This window comes from Doryrhamphus excisus, linkage group LG15 (genome assembly GCF_037039965.1).
Source record: "Doryrhamphus excisus strain RoL-2023G ecotype Guam linkage group LG15, RoL_Dexc_Guam_v1.1, whole genome shotgun sequence".
Taxonomy (NCBI): Eukaryota; Metazoa; Chordata; class Actinopteri; order Syngnathiformes; family Syngnathidae; genus Doryrhamphus; species Doryrhamphus excisus.
Window position 1 is genome coordinate 1,653,213 of NC_136371.1, and position 16,633 is coordinate 1,669,845.

Sequence of the window (16,633 nt, forward strand, 5' to 3'; positions counted from 1 at the left end):
ACACAATTTATAATCATTGTCTAAATGTATTCTTGATGAAATTGTGGTCTTCACAATGCTGTCAAAACATGTCTTGTTTTTATTTGAAGCTTGTTTTTGAAAACAAGCATTTTGTCGTTTTTGACATTGTCAATTTTTGTTTTTTATGTTTGATTAGGGGCATGCTTGTTTGTTTTTTTTTTTTTTTAACAAATGTTTCCCCACAGGGACGTATATGTAAATCCATGTCATAAGCCGCCATTGTGCTGTAATACTGTCAACGGACTGATTAGCAAAGGCAAGAGGGAAAACGTGTTACATCTGCCCCTTAATTCAATGTGACACTTTGTCATATTGTCAGTAATAAAAAAAAAAAAATTCTCTGTGAACCGCAATGAGACTTTAAACCAAGCGATGATCAAACCCCCTCAGCTGTTTAAATATCAAGTGTAAAATCCAAAATGAGTTAGGCGTATCATTGAAAGAGGGACAAGGCTCGTGGACACTTTTGATAGGCTCTGTTCTTTTCGACATGAATCTGCGGGCCTGACATTCCAAATATTACACAAGCTGAATGTTGTCTGTGGTTGACTCCGATATGTTGTTCCTCCAATACAAATCTTCTTAAATCCCATCAACAATTTGACGTTTAGCCGGTTGGCTTTGTTGCTTGGGTTGTAATCCTGCAGACGAGCACTCATCTTCACGCATTTGCACTCTTTTTCTCGCCATTTCCAGGTACAAGTGGGCAACTATCGGCACACCATCGCCAAAGTTCAGCTTGGCGGCAGCGAGCTGGCCATCGTGGTGTCCATCGTGGTGTGCTGCGTCCTGCTGCTTCTCTGCACCGTGGGTAGGTCGCTGTCGGCGGTGATAGATAATCCAGATGTGGAGCACACAAACATACTTTATGGATTTCAGTTTCCTGCGCTTGCTTGCTTGCTTGCTTGAGTCGTCTTCAGGGCCCGCAGCACAAAGACATCATTGTTTGTTACCACATGGTTTTCGAAGGTCGCTGACCAAATATGTCACTCGTTTAAATATGATAAGTAACATTTATGTACTCTATATAGATCAATATTAACATAAAATAAACACTGTGACAACTCCTAACATACCTGCAGCAGATTCAGATAGCAGTTTGACTAAGTTTAGCGACTCAAATTAGCATTGAATGTATAACCTATAGCAGGGGTCAGCAATCTACGGCTCCAGAGCTACATGTGAGTCTTCAGCCTACTTGTTGTGGCTCCCTTTGTAATTCTCATGAATTTTTGTAATGTGTTTTTAAAAAATTCTGACTTTCTGTGAGACCCTGAATGTATCCTGGCTGAGTTCTGGCTTGTGATTGGACGAGCTGGAGAAATGGAGGGGTAGCGGGGGTCCCACAAAAGGAGCATTGTCGTCTTCTCTGCTTCTTTGGCTTACATGTATGTAAGGCTGAGTGGTTAGCGAGGAGACCCGAGTTCGATTCCACCCTCGGCCATGTCTGTGTGGAGTTTGCATGTTCTCCCGTGCACATTCCAAAAACATGCTAGGTTAATTAGCGACTCCAAATTGTCCATAGGTATGAATGTGAGTGTGAATGGTTGTTTGTCTATATGTGCCCTGTGATTGGCTGGCCACCAGTCCAGGGTGTGCCCCGCCTCTCGCCTGAACACAGCTGGGATAGGCTCCAGCATGAATAAATTAAATAATTAAATTAATAAATAAAATTGATTATTAAATTAATAAATTAATTATGTTTTGTGACCCCAGTCTATTTTCCTTTAGTGAGCGTGGGGGTAAAATTACTCTTGATAGTAAAGGTTGCCGACCCCTGACCTATTGTATGAACGACATGACTGAAAATTGCGATTAGCCTGTCTGAGACTACTTTTTTGTGTTTGTGTGTGTATTCTTATTTTATTCTGGCTGCACAAAAGTTTTCCACATGCTAACCAACTGTGGTGCTGTTATGTTTTTTGGCTTTAAAATAAAAAGGTAGTAAAAGTTGCCAGACCAAGATACTTTTCACAACGGCCCTTTATTTATTGTACTACTTTCTGCAGATTGAAACCTATCTAAACTGTTCTCTTTCTGTCCGTTCCAGCCCTTGTCGTTTACTGCACAAAGAGTCGAAGGGCAGAACGCTACTGGCAGAAAACTTTACTCCAAATGGAAGAGATGGAGTCCCAGATCAGAGAGGAGATCCGTAAAGGTGTGTTTAATGTACACACTTACACACACACACTCACACACACACACTTCTATTCGATCCGTGTTCGGATCCCCGATGATGTTTTGTGTCAGTTTCCAAGAAAAAGGATCATGGAGGGTAGACAGAAATATCGACCACCTTTGTTGGTGTTGTTTTGTGTACTTCCGCTGGTGTTTATTAGACGTCCCTTTCCTGTTGGCGATGTCTCGATGATACATCTTTTGACGGATTTGTGCCTAATAAACGTGACTCGTAAAAAACCCAGCGCCTGACAAGCGGTCAGTCATATGTGGTCGCAGTGATTGGGTGACATGGCCTCTAACGGTAGCGTTGGGGTTTGTGTTTCTGGGGCATGCCAGTAAAGCTTTGTGAAATGCCACTTCATGTATGAGCAGCCAGATTTATGGCTTAAAGATGGAGGGGGGGGGGTGATAGAGAGAAATGTGCGAGGAAAAGCAGAAGTTTCAAAGAAGGAGGAGGAAGGAGGAGTTGCTCGGTCGCTGGACACAGATTGATTTGTGACCTATTTGAGATTGAGTGGGGAGAGACGAACGTCTGCCGAGACTAAAGAGGAAACAAAAGAACAGGAAGTAAAAGAAGATGGCGAATGAACACGTTCCAGCTTACAGGAAGGGGAGCTTTGCTATTTGGGCCTTCTGGGGCTAATCAGGAGTCGAGGGTGTGAGCTGACTCGTGCTTAAGAGCACATTAGTGAGCGGCAGAAGAGATAACTCAGGAGAATTCTTTTCCTAAATCCCGCAGGTCTTGTTTTCCTGTCTTTCCAGGCAAACACGGCATGAAGAAAGCAGCGTTTTTAAAAAAAACCCAAATATATCTGACGCGGTGCAGGCAGGAAGGGCGCTGTAGTGTAGAGATCAGCAAGTCTGATTAGAACAGGACATTATCTTCTCTTATAACACACTATCATTACTACATGCTGGAACATGACATTTCCACTGGAGGTCACCTTGAGCCTCAACACGCTTATGAGAACATTTCAGTGCTGTGGTTCACTTTTGCCAATCCTGTTGGAAGTTAAAATCTACTCTGCTAAGATTAGGTCTTTTTTTATTTACGGATCTGGGCTGCACGGTGGAGGAGTGGTTAGTACGCAGACAACACAGGAAACCTGTGTTCGATTCCCCGCTCAGGCATCTCTGTGTGGAGTTTGCATGTTCTCCCCGTGCATGTTAGGTTAATTTTACCCCGTCCTTAAAAACCTCCACTGGCTTCCTGTCCCCCAACGTATTTATTTTAAAGTCCTTTCTCGATCTGACCCCACCATACCTTCTCCATCCCAACATCCAAGACCAAGCTCCGAACCTGGGGAGACAGAGCCTTCTCCGTCGCTGACCCCCCCTTCTGGAATTCTTTGCCCCATTCACTCTGTGCTTGCCCCGACTTTCCCACCTTCCAAAAAAAAAAAAAAATTTTTTTTAATTAAAAAATTAATAAAAAATAAAAAAAAACAAACAAAAACAACTAAAAACCCACCTGTTTAAATCTGTTTTTAATGTATAACTTTTTATACCTGACTGCTGTGCCCTATTTGTAGTCTTGTTTTAACTCTGAATGAACATATTAATGTTGTATTTTAATGCATCATATTAATGTTGTATTTAATGCATCTTTTACTCTGTTTTTTTACTCAACTCTACTTTTCTTTACTCTAAAGCGTCTTTGAGTATTTTGATAAGCGCTACACAAATTCAATGTATTATTATTATTATTAATTGGCGACTCCAAATTTTTCACATCTGCACGTTTCCTCTGTGCACCTGTGTCTTAACAATTCAATTGGGGGGGTGGGGGGGGGGGGGGTGCGGCTTAGCATTTGTGCAAGCATCACACATTTTTGTCCCCGTTCATGATTGCACAAGTACCGGTTCTTCTTCTTTCTGGTTTGGCTTTTCCCTTCAGAGCTCTAAACGCAGCATCCTTCTAGCGTGTGTATATATATATATATATATATTCCAACCATCTCAGTATGGCCTCTCTGACTTTATCTCCAAGGCCTCTAACATGTAATGTCCCTCTGATATACTCCTTCCTGATCCTATCCATCCTGGTCACTCCCAATAAGAATATGAGAATGTGAGTGTGAATGGTTGTTTGTCTATATGTGCCCTGTGATTGGCTGGCCACCAGTCCAGGGTGTACCCCGCCTCTCGCCTGAAGACAGCTGGGATAGGCTCCAGCATGACCATGACCCTCGTGAGGATAAGCGGTATAGAAAATGCATGGATGGATATACGGATCTTATGGAGCTCGACAGTTATCCTGTCTAATTGTAAGCACGGACTAATTAAACCTAGCATCTAAGACAAGCTTAAAAGTGCCCTGATAATACAGTGACTCGGATGAATGACAGTAGTCACGGACAAGAGCACTCAGTGGAGCGCAGTCGCCCGCTGATGGTAGATTCTTAGATACTAAGGTTCTCAGTGTTGGCAAACCAATGAGCCTCTTCTGTATGCCTCTTATGTATTTATAGGACAGGTATAATTTGTGTATTTTTGGCTCTTCACGATGATAAATAAAACATTTCATGTGTCCACCATGCAAATCTTGCTTTATTCCATTTGTCCTTTCAGGCTTTGCAGAGTTGCAGACAGACATGACGGATTTGACCAAGGAACTCAATCGCAGCCAGGGCATTCCATTCCTGGAATATAAACAGTTTGTCACGCGCACGTTCTTCCCAAAGGTGAGAATCTCACTTTATCTTCTCCATCTGATTTCTGGAGACATGATCATTTTTGTCTGCAGCTGCTGCTGCTGAGCTAATCTGTCCTCCCTGCATGTCCCATTTCATACTCCCTGCCTTTTAGAATATGCAGGAAAATTCACCATGGGGCTTTAAATACACAGTAGGTGTAGCCAAATGTCGCATAAATTGGCACCCTGGCGGAGAGTTAATGCGTTCGCTATAGGTAAGCATTTTTCTGACGTGTGATCCGCCCTGAAGGGGTCCATCAGTGCGTGGGTATTTTTTTCCACAAATACACAAGCGCACAACTCAGCAGGCTTTATCTTGCAACCACAGGCATGGACTTTCAAGGAGACAGAACAATGGCGGGCACTGAGACAAGGGAACTTTTCCCTCTGATTTGTCAAATCGTAGTCACCTCACATGCCCACGTTCCTCTCCCAGTGTGCAGCCGATGGCGGCCATGTTGGACATTGGACGCTGGTGTGACTCCAAGGAAAAACAGTGACTGTTGTCTACATCAGGGGTCTCAAACTCAATTTACTTGGGGGCCACTGGAGCTCGGGTCTGGGTGAGACTCAGGTTTTCCAAAAAAAACCAAAAAAATGCATTTATTAAAAACAAAAATTTTTTTAAAACTTCGCTTTGGTTCAAATTTTCTCCAAGAAAAGCTCTGATAAAACATTCCACTGTTCTCAAATATCTTACTTTTTATTTTTCTACACAAAATAAGATGAAAAATAAATAAACAAATCAAGAATAAAGAAAATCAATCAATCAGTAATAAATTAATAAATATAATAATAATAATAAAAACTTAAGAAAGCACATATAGTTGGTGGGTAGACAAATTATTTTTTTCAGATTAAAATGAACAAAGCATTATTAGAGCCCTGTAGACATGACAAAACACGACTATAGTCACATTTATACTCTTTTTTATTTACAACATATTGCGCAACTGCAGGGTCTTGAGACACATGCTAACTCACAAACTAGAGAGCTAGCGACCTAAACGGTAGCCTTCAAGTTATTTCCTGTCAACTTAAATAGCCCAAAACTCACCACTTCCACACGGATAGGGAGGATAACTATTAACAGTTATTTAACCTTTAACATGAACATGAATCAAACGTAATAATTTTTTCTGGGTACATGATACCATACAGCATCCATATCAAACTTGCGCGGGCCGCACTAACATTAAACTTTCATATCAAGGCGGGGGCCTCAAACACGTGGCCCGCGGGCCAAATGTGGCCCGCCGGACACTCTGGTCTACATTTTTAACACAATCCGGCTTACAATCCAAATGTGTCGTAAAATGACAGGCCGACGTCGGTTTGCTCCCGAAACCATTAAGTCTGGGGATGTTTGGCGTCAGGGTGTCGTGTTTCCTCATTCAGAGTCCATTCAAGGACTGCGAACTACGTAATTCTGCCCTTTGGATCCGGTTTTCATTTACCAGAAGATTCCTCTTTCTCTGCGGATCTTCTCATAGTCCCGTAATTACGATTCCAGCTCTCTCTGTGTGTTTTTCAGATGTGCTCTGATTACGAGCGAAGCCTGGTCCAGCCCGCCTATGAGTACGATTCAATGGGCCCTCGAGCTCTGCCGGAGACCCACCCGCTGCTGCAGGAGTGGCAGGTGAGGGGTTAAGCCATTAGGAAGTTTGCTTGCGTACTCTTCTGTCAGAGTGCCTTGATTCGGGTCCTTATTCATTCCCCGCTTTTTTCAACTGGGTCACACAGAAGCTTATTAAGGCTCTACTGTGGGGTTGTTGATGAGAAGTAAAAAAAAAAAAAAAAAAAGCATATTGTGCGTTTTGTTCGTGTGTGTAGTTAATGCTTAATGCATGTTCTGCCTACACTCCTACTTAGATTTTGGATACTTGGGTTCTCGTGGAAATTCTTCTTGTTCTGTGAACGCATGCGATGGAGGGGAAACCTTTTAAAGAAGGTGGGGCGGGGTGAGTGGGGGGGTACGCACTTTCACATTTTCCCTCTGCATGCACGTACGTATGTGTGTGTGCACATTAGCGGAGAAAGCAAGAATCCCAAGCTAGTTTTGGGGTCGGGAGCCGGAGGGGGGGAGTCTGTCTAACTGTGATGAAGTGCCCTGGATCCGCATGGTCTTCCCAGGAAGTGTTTCCAGGTAGCAGCAAATAAATCTCACAGGCGAGCATTTATCTTAATGGACAACTCTGTTCCCCTTCTGTCAGCGTGCAAACTGCACCATATGGTTGCAGTCTGGAGGGAAGACTTTGTCACCCCGCTGCATAGTCGCGTCCATTGATAGACCAGACTCATTAAGTCAACTCTGCACATTTCGGGACCGGAGTGTGAGCTCGGAAAAGCGATGATGGAGGAGGAAGCACCTGAGTCAGTGCACACTCGGGACCTGATAAAGAGAATGAAGTCGATGAAGAAAGATCAGCAGGTCATGTAGTGAAATAATTATTTTCCGCCCTTTTGCCACCAGGCCACCAACCCGACCAGACCGAATGTCGAGGAAGGCATCACTTTGTTCGCCACCCTTCTCAATAACAAGCACTTCCTGGTTACCTTTGTCCATGCCCTGGAGCAGCAGAAAGACTTTGCTGTACGAGACAGGTAACCATCTTTGTTACTTTTAGTGTATGCCATTCAGACACTGTCACAGAGGGGGGGAATATGTTTATCACTGTGGTATGTTGTTTGCACTGGGGGGGGTGCACTACATTATACTGAAAGCTGATTATGTAATATAATTATGGAAATACCAGCCTTGTTTGGCCCTGTGATTGGCTGGCGACCAGTCCAGGGTGTACTCGCCCGAAGACAGCTGGGATAGGCTCCAGCACCCCCATGACTAGGATGGATAGGATCGGTGATGATTATAAATTGTGTGTGTACCTTAACTCACAAGTTCCAACTAAATGTGGCAATAACTGGTACTTGTGCTCATTGGGAGTGACCGGAATGGATAGGATCAGGAATGATTATAAATTGTGTGTGTACCTTAATTCACGAGTTCCAACTAAATGTGGCGATAACTGGTACTGGTGCTCATTGGGAGTGACCGGGATGGATAGGATCAGGAATGATTATAAATTGTGTGTGTACCTTAACTCACAAGTTCCAACTAAATGTGGCGATAACTGGTACTGGTGCTCATTGGGAGTGACCGGGATGGATAGGATCAGGAATGATTATAAATTGTGTGTGTACCTTAACTCACAAGTTCCAACTAAATGTGGCAATAACTGGTACTTGTGCTCATTGGGAGTGACCAGGATGGATAGGATCAGGAATGATTATAAATTGTGTGTGTACCTTAACTCACAAGTTCCAACTAAATGTGGCAATAACTGGTACTTGTGCTCATTGGGAGTGACCGGGATAGATAGGATCAGGAAGGAGTACATCAGAGGGACATTACATGTTAGAGGCCTTGGAGATAAAGTCAGTTATCGGCCAGACTGAGATGGTTGGGACATGTCCAGAGAAGAGATGAATGAAGGATGTAGAAGGATGCTGCGTTTAGGTAGGAGGCGTAGAGGAAGACCAAAGAGGAGGTTCATGGATGTAGTGAAGGAGGACATGAGGGTGCTGCAGCCGGCGTATCCTAAAAGCAAACATTGTGCATCTTCATGAAGAACCTCCATGAAGAACTTCCATAAGCAAGACTAGAGTATGGTCATTTCCTTAATGATGTAGCTTATTTCTGCTAGCTCTTTCTGAAGGAACCCCCCACTGGTGGTTTAGTCATCCGTACACTCCCTGCATTAGAGCGGGTCCTTAAGGCACCTCTTCTTCAACCACAGATTGAGGCGGGGATGACAGACAGCTTTGTTATTGTTACACTAATGCAGCTGTGTTCAATTCCCCCCGGACCGCACACGGGGGCCATGTTTGCGAGGTTTAACTCATCACTAGTCCTCCTGTGTTGTCTCACCGCGTAGATGCAGTCTGGCATCCCTGCTCACCATCGCCCTCCACGGCAAGCTGGAGTACTACACGAGTATTATGAAAGATCTGCTGGTGGACCTCATCGACGCTTCGGCCTCCAAGAACCCCAAGTTGATGCTGCGTCGCACCGAGTCTGTCGTGGAGAAGATGCTCACCAACTGGATGTCCATCTGCATGTATAGCTACCTCAAGGTGAGGGCGTTGTTCTGTAAACATCTCTCATAATTACTCTTCTTATTCTTCTTCTTCTTCTTCAGGAAACAGTGGGCGAGCCCTTTTTCCTTCTGCTGTGTGCAATCAAGCAGCAGATCAACAAGGGATCCATTGATGCCATCACAGGGAAAGCACGCTACACCCTCAATGAAGAGTGGCTGCTTCGGGAGAATATCGAAGCGAAGCCACAGGTTGGCTACCCTCTCAGTAACACACGCCACTATCCACTATCCACTATCACTTTTTATAATTAACATTTATTAATCATCATTTGCAAATATTATGTCAATAGCCGGGCGGCACGGTGGGCTAGTGGTTAGCGCGCAGACCTCACAGCTAGGAGACCAGGGTTCAATTCCACCCTCGGCCATCTCTGTGTGGGGTTTGCATGTTCTCCCTGTGCATGCGTGGGTTTTCTCCGGGTACTCCGGTTTCCTCCCACATTCCAAAAACATGCTAGGTTAATTGGCCACTCCAAATTGTCCATAGGCATGAATGTGAGTGTGAATGGTTGTTTGTCTATATGTGCCCTGTGATTGGCTGGCGACCAGTCCAGGGTGTACCCCGCCTCTCGCCCGAAGACAGCTCCAGCACCCCCCGCGACCCTCGTGAGGAAAAAGCGCTAGAAAATGAATGAATGAATGAATGTCAATAGTATACATGGACCCAAATATTCCAATTCACTTTGGTTTATTTGCTCAAACGGAAAGAATTGAACAGGGATGGAATATTCCTTTCCCCAATCCGATTGAGGTATCTTGTACCCGCTCAAACGGAAAGTTGTCAGGGTGCGTTCTTCTTCTTCTGTTGTTTATTGGCGGTTGGCAAGCATCTTTCGTATGCATTAGCGCCATCTGTGGAACAGAATCTAAACCCTTCTATACTTTATTCACAAGTCCAGTTTTATTAAAAAAGAAAATATATATCTATATAAAACATGTCCTGAGTTTAATTATAAAATATTAGCAAGATTGAATTTGATCTTTTCCTGTTTTAAATTGATCCCGGGTGCTTTCTTTCAGCGCATGCTCAGATATGACGCAACACGCAGATCCAGACGTTCTTCACTTTTAAAAATGGAGGCCAGCAATCGGCACTTTGTTTTTGATTCAAACTAAATTCCAAGACTGGACAGACGGAAAAACTGTCAACACGGAGTTATTCCAACAAGTGAAAGAATAACTCGGGGAAGCCGGTATCACGTGATGTTGATACGTTTTACTGGGCATGCCCTATTGACTATTCTGGTTGATTTTCACGACGCATGTTGACAAGAGATTGGAATATTCCTTTCTATGGATACCATTGTTTCCCGAAAGGTCATTCGGAAAGAGAAAAAGTGGTGATGTAAAAACATGGCTACTGACCGGCATAGCAATGTAATATTGGTCCGTGTGGCAACACCTACCTTGTTCCTCCCATAGACTTATTGATGCACGTGTGAGGTCGTGGTGACATTTTGTAACATTTTTGGTTAGCGGTGTGCCACAAGATTTTTCCAATGTAAAAAAACGTGCCGTGGCTCAAAAAAAGGTTGAAAATCCCTGACGTATTGTTCTGTATTTCTTTTTGTAGAACATCAACGTGTCCTTTCAGGGTTGCGGTATGGACTCGCTACCTGTCAGGGTCATGAATACGGACACCATCTGCCAAGTGAAGGAGAAAATCATAGAAGCCTTTTATAAGAACCTTCCGTTCTCCCAGTGGCCACGAGCAGAGGATGTAGACCTCGGTAAGATCGTCGTCTCGCTAATTATTGTTTTCATTCTTTTCTCTTCCACGGCCGTCAGAGATTTGACAGTCACCTTTACAAAAGGTCAATCCCTCTCATGAAGCTCCACTAACCTGGGGCTGCAATTAAATAAGTGGCAGGATGCATTGAGGACATTGTACAGTAATAATGACAAGAATTATTGCTTCCAAAAAAGGCTGTGCAGCCTGCGGTGCCGATTTGATTAATGGCCCAGGAGTATTTCTACGGGCCGCGACATCCGTAGTCACAACACGGATGTCGTCTTTTTTTTTTTATATTGGACAAAGATTCTCTCATTTCTTTCTCCTGACCCCCGACTTCACTGGTCTCATCTTCTGCCCGCTCAGAGTGGTTTGACTCCGGAAGCAACAGCAAAGTTCTGCAGGACTTGGATAACTCCTCGGTGATGGAGGACGGGCGAAAGAAACTCAACACTGTCTTCCATTACAAGGTGTGTGTTGCTGTGCATGTGTGTGTGTGTGTGTGTGTGTCTCTCAGCATCAATAGCCACGTTAGCATGAGGAGTTTTTCCTCTTTCCGAATGGAATCTTTCCGAATGACTTTTCCAAAAACAATGGTATCCATGGAAAGGAATATTCCAATCTCTTGTCTACATGCGCCGCTATAATCAACCAAAAAAAAATAAAAAAAACAACAACAAAAAAGCACATGTTTAGAGCTCATATAGTAGTTGGTTAATATTCTGCATTATACGTTGGTAGTGTATTGTCTGTTTTTATCCACCTATTGTGTTGTTGTGTGTGTCGTTCTTTTGACACTACGGTTTCCGGTTTCCTCCCACATTCCAAAAACATGCTAGGTTAATTAGCCCCTCCAAATTGTCCATAGGTATGAATGTGAATGGTTGTTTGTCTATATGTGCCCTGTGATTGGCTGGCCTCTTGCTCATAGACAGCTGGGATAGGCTCCAGCACCCCCGCAACCCTTGTGAGGAAAAGCGGTAGAAAATGAATGAATGAATGAATGTACAACTATAATGATGAAAATTGTATTATAATAATGGTGATGATGATAAAGATTATAACAATAATGATAATGATAATAACAATAATAATTATAATTTAATTAATTAATAGGGCTGCACGGTGGTCAAGTGGTTAGCGCGCAGACCTCACAGCTAGGAGACCAGGGTTCAATTCCACCCTCGGCCATCTCTGTGTGGAGTTTGCATGTTCTAGAAAATGAATGAATGAATGAATAATTAATTAATTAATATTATAATATTACAATGATAATAATAACAGGGGAAAACAAGACTGTGGCATGAACATGATTATATCTTGCAAAAAGTTTACAAATGTACAAATTTACAAAGGTAAATAACAGAAAATTATATTTTGATTGATGTAAGAAATGCACTGTAATTTGCCCAAATAAAATTAAAAAAAACCTACTCAAGTAATCCATTTCTTTATTTAGTAAGATTGTTTTGACATTTAGCAGACATTTGTTTTGTCCTTCCATTTGAACACAAACATAACCAACACCTGTTATCGATCAGCAGATGAAAACAGCTAAAGAAAAAGCGTACCGGAATGTCTTGCATGTTTGCTTATGTCTGCACTCATTTGTGTGGGAGTAAACAGACACGGGGCGACCCTCGACCTTTGACCTTTTACCTGTACTGGTTAAGTGCTCTGTTTAGTTTTGCTGAGCTGCCGAGACGCAGCGGTGAAAGTGTGGAGCTGCGGTGCTGGTCCAGCGGCCAAAAGTCCCACAATCCCTTTCAGGGTAGACTTAACCAACACGATAGATGCAGCAACACATAAACGTGCGCTCCTCAAAACCATACACACTCCTCAGGGGACCGCCTAGTAATGACACTTCTATGGTGCACCGGCGATGACCTCTGACCTTGTGAACTCCTCTCTCTCTCTCTCTCTCTCTCTCTCTCTCTCTCTCTCTCTTACTCTTACTCTCCTCCAGATCCCAGAAGGGGCATCGCTAGCCATGAGCCTGCAAGACAAGAAAGAGAACACCCTGGGGAGAAGTACGTCACCTTCAAACACAATCCTGTCACACCAACACTCACTCGCGTAAATACGTCTGCTCACTCCAGCACGGGAAAAAAAAACGTGTAAATCACACGAACACGATACTCTCGTGTAAACACACACAACTCGCCGTCCTCACAAGACCTTAAAGATCTAAAACCGCTTGCACCTCATAAATCTCATCATGCACAGAAGTCATCCCAACACTTCATTCATGTCCGAAACCCTCCATTAGTACGGCTTGGAACGGAAAACCACCCCTTGGGCGGTACTGAAGATGCGTTTAAATCAGGGGTCTCAAACTCAATTTACCTGGGGGCCACTGGAGCTAGGGTCTGGGCAAGGCTGGGCCGCATCAGGTTTTCCAAAAAAAAAAAAACTTATTTATTAAAAACAGAAAAATTTTTAATTGCTTTGGTTCCAATTTTCTACAATAAAAGCTCTGATAAAACATTCCACTGTTCTCAAGTATCTTAATTTTTATTTTTCTACACAAAATAAGATGAAAAATAAAAATAAACAAATCAAGAATAAAGAAAATCAACCAGTAATAAATAAATATAATAATAATAATAATAAAAACTTAAGAAAGCACATATAGTTGGTGGGTAGACAAATGATTTTTTTCAGATTAAAATGAACAAAGCATTATTAGAGCCCTGTAGACATGACAAAACACGACTATAGTCACATTTATACTCTTTTTATTTACAACATATTGCGCAACTGCAGGGTCTTGAGACACATGCTAACTCGCAAACTAGAGAGCTAGCGACCTAAACGGTAGCCTTCAAGTTATTTCCTTTCAACTTAAATCGCCAAAAACTTACCACTTCCACACGGATAGGGAGGATAACTATTAACAGTTATTTAACCTTTAACATGAACATTAATCAAACGTAATCATTTTTTCTGGGTACATGATACCATACAGCATCCATATCAAACTTGCGCGGGCCGCACTAACATTAAACTTTCATATCAAGGCGGGGGCCTCAAACTAGCGTCCTGCGGGCCACATTTGGCCCACGGGTCACGTGTTTGAGACCCCTGGTTTAAATGCTTGTCATTTGTTTCATTGTCTGAGTCGTACCGTACACAATCAGGACCAGACCAGAGCTGTGTTGTGTTCAGGCTCCGTCCATCACAGCGTCTCTTCGCATTCATACCGAGCCAAAAAAAAAAAAAAAAAAGCTTATGTGAACAAAAGCTGGCTGTGACTTCAAAGCATCAATGGGGTGTTACGAGCCTGCCGAGCTCCCCTGGCTAATATAAAAACACCGGGATCGGTGTTGAGGGTCTGGATGGAGGCCCGCCGGGCAGCGGCACCACCTGGCTGGGTGGTACTCGCTCACCATGACAATAAACCAGCGTCTTATGTTTGTGTTTGTTGGCATCCACATGTGCTCACATCACATTTGTTCATATCAGGGCATCTCAATATAAAACGGTATTAGCATGTCATGCTAATCACAGACTCGGGAGGTCTGTCTCTCCCGATTTCCTGCTCATTTCTCCCGTTTTCACTGTTTTTTGTTTTTTACATTCATTCATTCATTTTCTGCCGCTTTTCCTCACGAGGGTCGCGGGGGTGCTGGAGCCTATCCCAGCTGTCTTCGGGCGAGAGGCACATTCATACCTATGGACAATTTGGAGTGGCTAATTAACCTAGCATGTTTTTGGAATGTGGGAGGAAACCGGAGTACCCGGAGAAAACCCACGCATGCACGGGGAGAACATGCAAACTCCACACAGAGATGGCCGAGGGTGGAATTGAACCCTGGTCTCCTAGCTGTGAGGTCTGCGCGCTAACCACTAGACCGCCGTGCCGCCTGTCTGTAAAATTAAATAATAAAAAAAAACAATTTTTTTTTTTTATTATTTATAAACTCTGTGTGGAGTTTGCATGTTCTCCCCGTGCATGTGTGGGTTTTTTCCCGGTACTCCGGTTTCCTCCCACATTCCAAAAACATGCTAGGTTAATTAGCGACTCCAAATTGTCCATAGGTATGAATGTGAGTGTGAATGGTTGTTTGTCTATATGTGCCCTGTGATTGGCTGGCCACCAGTCCAGGGTGTACCCCGCCTCTTGCCCGAAGACAGCTGGGATAGGCTCCAGCACCCTCCGTGACGAAAAGCGGTAGAAAATGAATGAATGAATATTCATATAAGTGTGCTCGTGTGTATGAATGTGTAATTGTCACAAAAGGAGAAAGACCGTTTTCACCGCTAATCTTTCTCTTTCATTCCATCTGACAGCCCCCCCCCCCCCTCCCCTTCCGGCCCGCCGTCCACCTTAATCACTTGCATGGACTCCATCTACCTTCCTCTCTTTTTAGTCTATTTGTCTTTTTCCTCCCTCCCTTCCTGTCACATCCTCCCTCCGTGCATCCGCCCGTCTGGTCCCATTCTCTCAGTTCTTGATCGAACATTGTTTCTTTCTGTGTCCCTTCCAGTCAAAGATCTGGACACGGAGAAGTACGTCCACTTGGTGAGTAACTTCTTATGCATTCCATAAGTGCTCTCTCTCTCTCTCTCCGTGGAGATGGAGAGAATGGAGGGGAAAAGGAAAGCCGCTACGAAGGACGGGAGCGGCGCTAATGCAGCTTAAGCTCTTTTATAAGCGTCTGCCAAGATACGGGACCTTTGACTTTACAATAATGAGTTCCTCTGAACGTAATTTGCCGGGTGAATAGTCCATTTTTGAGACAGATTGGTAGGTTTTTTTTTTTTTGACACTCGGCTGTAAATTTACATGAAGGCGTGTGTTTACAGTATGATCTTCAGTATGGCCTTTACTCGCTTCTTTATTATGCGGTCGGGGGGGATCATGTGACTAATGCATGAAACAGAGAAATTCCTCCCCGTTCCACGCAAACACAGAAGGGTATTCATTTAGCCTCCTCGTGATCGTCTTATATGCTGAATGAATGTTGACTTTGAGGGTCTGGTTTTTTTCAGGTTCTTCCTCACGACGAACTGATGGAGACCAAGAAGTCGCACAGGCAAAGCCATCGCAAGAAGGTGCTGCCTGAAATCTACCTGACACGCCTCCTGTCCACCAAGGTAAGACCCCGTTCTGAAGTCCTTGACTACAAGGTTGCAGTTTTCGGTGCTTAAACTGTATGTATTTATGGAGCTTTTTTGTCGTTGGTACCAAAGGGAACCCTCCAGAAGTTCTTAGACGACCTCTTCCAGGCCATCCTCAGCATCCCCCCAGAGCAACCCCCACTCGCTATCAAATACTTTTTCGACTTTCTGGAGGAGCAAGCGGACAAACGAGGCATCACGGACCCGGATACGCTACATATCTGGAAAACCAACAGGTACACAACCAAAGTACTTTACTTTTACAGTAGATTGAAGTTGTGGAAGTACAAGATTGTAAAAAGTTGTTTCCTTGTGCGTAGTTTACCGTTGCGCTTTTGGGTCAACATCCTGAAAAATCCGCAGTTTGTTTTCGATATCGACAAGACGGACCACATGGACGCCTGTCTGTCGGTCATCGCCCAGGCCTTCATAGACGCCTGCTCTATTTCCGATCTGCAGCTGGGCAAGGTCAGTACATATCCATTGAATTGTTAACGAGTAGGAGATATCGGTGTGAAAGTCCAGAGTGCCCTCTTGTGGCTGTTTGTGAAATTATATATATATATATATATATGTGTGTTTTTTTCATTTACAAGTCGCTCTGGAGTATAAGTCGCAGGAGCAGCCAACCTATGAAACTATGTGACTTATAGTCCGGAAAATACGGTATATTCGTATAAATCCAGTATAAAGCGTGGCAATGACCGAATCAAGTGTAGCATA

General features: G+C 43.6%; 1 protein-coding gene across 1 annotated transcript in view; it reads left to right on the forward strand.

Annotated features, from left to right (window-relative positions):
* The window catches only part of plxnd1 (plexin D1), an 84,988-nt gene that overhangs the window by 62,465 nt on the left and 5,890 nt on the right, over nt 1-16,633 (forward strand). Inside the window, exons 20-33 of the mRNA XM_058052627.2 lie at nt 718-832; nt 2,072-2,179; nt 4,774-4,886; nt 6,432-6,536; nt 7,371-7,501; nt 8,833-9,031; nt 9,097-9,243; nt 10,628-10,784; nt 11,153-11,256; nt 12,753-12,816; nt 15,277-15,311; nt 15,782-15,886; nt 15,983-16,146; nt 16,231-16,378. Coding sequence (XP_057908610.2) covers nt 718-832; nt 2,072-2,179; nt 4,774-4,886; nt 6,432-6,536; nt 7,371-7,501; nt 8,833-9,031; nt 9,097-9,243; nt 10,628-10,784; nt 11,153-11,256; nt 12,753-12,816; nt 15,277-15,311; nt 15,782-15,886; nt 15,983-16,146; nt 16,231-16,378 — 1,695 coding nt within the window. The remainder of the gene's footprint in view (nt 1-717; nt 833-2,071; nt 2,180-4,773; nt 4,887-6,431; nt 6,537-7,370; nt 7,502-8,832; nt 9,032-9,096; nt 9,244-10,627; nt 10,785-11,152; nt 11,257-12,752; nt 12,817-15,276; nt 15,312-15,781; nt 15,887-15,982; nt 16,147-16,230; nt 16,379-16,633) is intronic.